We start from the raw sequence: 5,820 nt of genomic DNA on the forward strand, positions 1-5,820 counted from the left end.
AGATATTACAGTAATTTGTGTTGTCAAATATTGCATCACCAGCAATCCACACGTGTTGTTCTTTTCATCGTGCCTCTTTTCTCCTTTCATAGTGTCCCTAATGAAGTGTCCCCCCCAGCGGCCCACGCTGCAGGCTGTGTTGCGCCGTCCCACGGACAAACATGAACCCGCGGCCATGCACAGTCCACATAGTCCTTTAAATGTTCCACAGTCCACATAGTCCTTTAAATGTTCCACAGTCCACATAGTCCTTTAAATGTTCCACAGTCCACATAGTCCTTTAAATGTCCCACAGTCCACATAGTCCTTTAAATGTTCCACAGTCCACATAGTCCTTTAAATGTTCCACAGTCCACATAGTCCTTTAAATGTTCCACAGTCCACATAGTCCTTTAAATGTCCCACAGTCCACATAGTCCTTTAAATGTTCCACAAGTCCACATAGTCCTTTAAATGTTCCACAGTCCACATAGTCCTTTAAATGTTCCACAGTCCACATAGTCCTTTAAATGTTCCACAGTCCACATAGTCCTTTAAATGTTCCACAGTCCACATAGTCCTTTAAATGTTCCACAGTCCACATAGTCCTTTAAATGTTCCACAGTCCACATAGTCCTTTAAATGTTCCACAAGTCCACATAGTCCTTTAAATGTTCCACAGTCCACATAGTCCTTTAAATGTTCCACAGTCCACATAGTCCTTTAAATGTTCCACAGTCCACATAGTCCTTTAAATGTTCCACAGTCCACATAGTCCTTTAAATGTCCCACAGTCCACATAGTCCTTTAAATGTTCCACAGTCCACATAGTCCTTTAAATGTTCCACAGTCCACATAGTCCTTTAAATGTTCCACAGTCCACATAGTCCTTTAAATGTCCCACAGTCCACATAGTCCTTTAAATGTTCCACAAGTCCACATAGTCCTTTAAATGTTCCACAGTCCACATAGTCCTTTAAATGTTCCACAGTCCACATAGTCCTTTAAATGTTCCACAGTCCACATAGTCCTTTAAACGTCCCACTATCCACATAGTCCTTTAAATGTTCCACAGTCCACATAGTCCATTAAATGTTCCACAGTCCACATAGTCCTTTAAATGTTCCACAGTCCACATAGTCCATTAAATGTTCCACAGTCCACATAGTCCTTTAAATGTTCCACAGTCCACATAGTCCTTTAAATGTTCCACAGTCCACATAGTCCTTTAAATGTCCCACAGTCCACATAGTCCTTTAAATGTTCCACAAGTCCACATAGTCCTTTAAATGTTCCACAGTCCACATAGTCCTTTAAATGTTCCACAGTCCACATAGTCCTTTAAATGTTCCACAGTCCACATAGTCCTTTAAACGTTCCACAGTTTTGAATTTTGATGAACATCTCGAACGTTATAAATGCAGCGTCCGTAAATATTTTCTGTGAATGCCAAAAGCCGAAACTATTTAGCATGCTGGCCAGGTGCTAACAGTCGCTCCCAGTCTGTGGAACGCCCTCCCTGACCACCTGAGGGCACCACAGACTGTGGATGCTTTTAAAAAAGGCTTAAAAACCCTTCTTTTTAAAAAAGCCTTTTTTTTTTTTTTTTTTAAAGATATAGGCGTACTAGTTTTAGCTATATGGCTGTTCTAGATTTTATTTTTTATTTTTTTTATTATCTTTTTATTTTAATACACTGTAGCACTTTGAGGTCGTTTACTCAATGTAAAGTGCTTTTTACAAATATAATCTATTATCATTATTATTATTATTATTAATACTGTGCAGACATGCTAACAATAGCATGCTTACAGTTAGCATGAATGAAATCCCAAAATGTAGGACACAGAGGTGTGTACGTGCTAAATTGGCAAAAAATAAATAAATAAAAAATCTAGCATGTTCGTGTTAGCATGCTAAAATGTTAACTGTACCAAAATATATATCATACGCTTAGAACCTGTCTAATTTGTTGAATTTTGATGAACATCTCGAACGTTATAAATGCAACGACCGTAAATATTTTCTGTGAATGCCAAAAGCCGAAACTAGTTAGCATGCTGGCCAGGTGCTAACAATACGAACAAGCCGCTCCCAGTCTGTGGAACGCTCTCCCTGACCACCTGAGGGCACCTCAGACTGTGGATGCTTTTAAAAAAAGCTTAAAAACCCTTCTTTTTAAAAAAGCCTTTTTTTTTTAAAGATATAGGCGTACTAGTTTTAGCTATATGGCTGTTCTAGATTTTATTTATTATTATTTTTATTATCTTTTTATTTTAATACACTGTAGCACTTTGAGGTCGTTTACTCAATGTAAAGTGCTTTTTACAAATAAAATCTATTATTATTATTATTATTATTATTAATACTGTGCAGACATGCTAACAACAGCACGCTTACAGTTAGCATTAATGAAATCCCAAAATGTAGGACACAGAGGTGTGTACGTGCTAAATTGGCCAAAAAAAAAAGAGAAAAAAAAAATCTAGCATGTTCGTGTTAGCATGCTAAAATGTTAACTGTACCAAAATATATATCATACGCTTAGAACCTGTCCAATTTGTTGAATTTTGATGAACATCTCGAACGTTATAAATGCAGCGACCGTAAATATTTTCTGTGAATGCCAAAAGCCGAAACTATTTAGCATGCTGGCCAGGTGCTAACAATACGAACAAGCCGCTCCTAGTCTGTGGAACGCTCTCCCTGACCACCTGAGGGCACCACAGACTGTGGATGCTTTTAAAAAAGGCTTAAAAACCCTTCTTTTTAAAAAAGCCTTCTTTTTTTTTTTAAGATATAGGCGTACTAGTTTTAGCTATATTGCTGTTCTAGATTTTTTTTTTTTTTTTTTTTAAATCTTTTTATTTTAATACACTGTAGCACTTTGAGGTCGTTTACTCAATGTAAAGTGCTTTTTACAAATATAATCTATTATTATTATTATTATTAATACTGTGCAGACATGCTAACAATAGCACGCTTACAGTTAGCATGAATGAAATCCCAAAACGTAGGACACGGAGGTGTAAACGTGCTAAATTGGCAAAAAAAATAAACTAAAAAAAATATATATAGCATGTTCGCGTTAGCATGCTAACTAATTTTTTTATTTTATTTTATTTATTTATTTTTTCCCCGAACATGAACACACTTACAGTATAATACATCACACAATGTCATATCATTTCACTTGACATCATGTCCAAAAAGGATATGCAGTGGCTAAAGTAGGGGCCAAAACAAATGCAGAGGTGAGGGATTTGATTGGCAGGTGCTGCGGGCCAATCAGCGTCCAGGCTGCTCATGCAAGCCGCACTGGTGCAGCGGAGGCGCGCACTCGCGCGCAGGCAGGCAGCAGCCATGAGGGTCTCTCGCAGCTCCGCTGACTTTTGAAGGAAGACCCGGAGAAGAAGACCACCCGGCTCTTCTCGCCATGCGTCTTTAGGAGAGGACTTCGCCGGGTCCAGACGATGTTCGCGCCTGCGGGGAAGCGCTGCTTCACCATCGAGTCCCTGGTGGCCAAGGAGAACCCGCTGGCGGAGGAGCCCCTCCGGCCCACGGCCCTCGCCTACTCCAGCCCGGCCACGGACGCCCTGATGGGCGGCTACCAGGCTCCGCCGGCGCGCTCGCTCTACCAGAGCCCGGAGCTGGTGTTCCCGGACTCGGTCAGCCACCCGTCGCTGGCCGTGGGGCCCCACCAGCACCTCCAGCACCACCACCCGCACTTCTTCGGCTCCCAGCACCGGGACGCGCTCAATTTCTACCCCTGGGTCCTCAGGAACCGCTTTTTCGGGCACAGGTTTCAGGGTAAGGGGCCGACTACTCACTTCTTTCATAATAATTGGAATATGAATAATGGAACAATAATAGAAATGCAGAATTAATTGTACAAATATCAATAAAATAATGCTGCTTAAACGTAAACCAATCATAATAATAATAATATATCAATATGTCAATATATATATATACATATCAATAATACATAATAATGTACTTCAATTTACTTTAATAACAATTGGAATATGAATAATGGAACAACAATAGAAATGCAGCATTAATTGTACAAATATCAATAAAATAATGCTGCTTGAACGTAAACCAATCATAATAATAATAATAATAATATATCAATATATATATATATATATATCAATCAATAATACATAATTATATACTTCAATTTACTTTAATAATAATTGGAATATGATTAATGTAACAATAATAGAAATGCAGAATGAATTGTACAAATATCAATAAAATAATGCTGCTTAAACATAAACTAATAATACAAATAATATATATATATATATATATATATCAATAATACATAATAATATACTTCAATTTACTTTAATAATAATTGGAATATGAATAGAAATGCAGCATTAATTGTACAAATATCAATAAAATAATGCTGCTTAAACGTAAACCAATCATAATATTAATAATAATAATAGATCAATATATATATATATGTATATATATATATATATATATATATATATATATATATATATATATATATATATATATATATATATATATCAATAATACATAATAATATACTTCAATTTACTTTAATAATAATTGGAATATGATTAATGTAACAATAATAGAAATGCAGAATGAATTGTACAAATATCAATAAAATAATGCTGCTTAAACATAAACTAATAATACAAATAATATATATATATATATATATATATATATATATATATATATATATATATATATATATATATATATATATATATATATACATATCAATAATACATAATAATATACTTAAATTTACTTTATAGGTAAAAAAAAACTATGTTGTATAATAATACTCTAATATATAACCTTTTATAATATCATACTTTGACGAATTTAACCATTCTTATCATTATTATAATAATAATAATAATAATAATAATAATTATTATTATTATTATTGTTCAAGTTTGGTGCCGAGAGCTGATTTTTTTTTTTTTTATGTCAAAATGTTAAAAAAAATCTACTAAAAGTAACACATATTGTTAAATAATAATACTGCCAACTAAATATTAGTTAAAGTATTATCTTTATATAATTAATATATAAAAAAATATAATTTGACATGGATGGGCCTTCAATTATTATTCCACCCATCCAATTTTCTACCGCTTGTCCCGTTCGGGGTCGCGGGGGTGCTCATATTTGTATTATTTTTAATCATTGCATTTAAAATAAACGAATTTCTAAAATATTCATGAAGAAAAACTCGCCATCTTTAATTAATATTATTCAGATCTATAACAATGATTTTATTTTTTTATTACTTTTTACTGTGTGATGTATTTATTTAATTTAGCAATTAAAATTATGGGAGAAAAAACACATCGAATATGTCTTTTCCCGAGCAGTATTAAATAACATTGTGTTGAACATGAAAGTGAAAGTAAAAGAACGGTATTTAGTCACGTGTTTGCGTTCCCGCGCAGGTCACGAGGTGTCCCAGGACAGTCTCCTCCTGCACGGCCCGTTCGCCAGGAAGCCCAAGCGGATCCGGACCGCCTTCTCCCCGGCCCAGCTGCTGCGCCTGGAGCGGGCCTTCGAGAAGAACCACTACGTGGTCGGCGCCGAGAGGAAGCAGCTGGCGGGAAGCTTGAGCCTGTCCGAGACGCAGGTGCGTGGACGTGACGTCATAGCGCCCCCACCTGAGTAGCAAACATGGCGCCCTTTCGCACCTCACCCTGTTTTTTTTGTTGGATACAACAAACACGCTGTGAAGTGACCCAAAATGATGTCAAATATAGCGGGCCGATATCAATGTTTAAGGTCCGTTATTGGCGTGCAATATCGAGATAA

At 35.9% G+C, this 5,820-nt stretch overlaps 1 protein-coding gene across 1 annotated transcript in view; it reads left to right on the forward strand.

Moving 5' to 3' along the window:
* The first annotated feature begins 3,345 nt into the window (after positions 1-3,345).
* emx1 (empty spiracles homeobox 1) overlaps positions 3,346-5,820 on the forward strand; it is a 12,644-nt gene continuing 10,169 nt past the window's right edge. The window contains exons 1-2 of the mRNA XM_061986830.1: positions 3,346-3,789; positions 5,454-5,638. Coding sequence (XP_061842814.1) covers positions 3,453-3,789; positions 5,454-5,638 — 522 coding nt within the window. The 5' untranslated portion in view covers positions 3,346-3,452. The remainder of the gene's footprint in view (positions 3,790-5,453; positions 5,639-5,820) is intronic.

The sequence above is a fragment of the Nerophis lumbriciformis genome, linkage group LG26 (assembly GCF_033978685.3).
Source record: "Nerophis lumbriciformis linkage group LG26, RoL_Nlum_v2.1, whole genome shotgun sequence".
NCBI classification, from domain to species: domain Eukaryota; kingdom Metazoa; phylum Chordata; class Actinopteri; order Syngnathiformes; family Syngnathidae; genus Nerophis; species Nerophis lumbriciformis.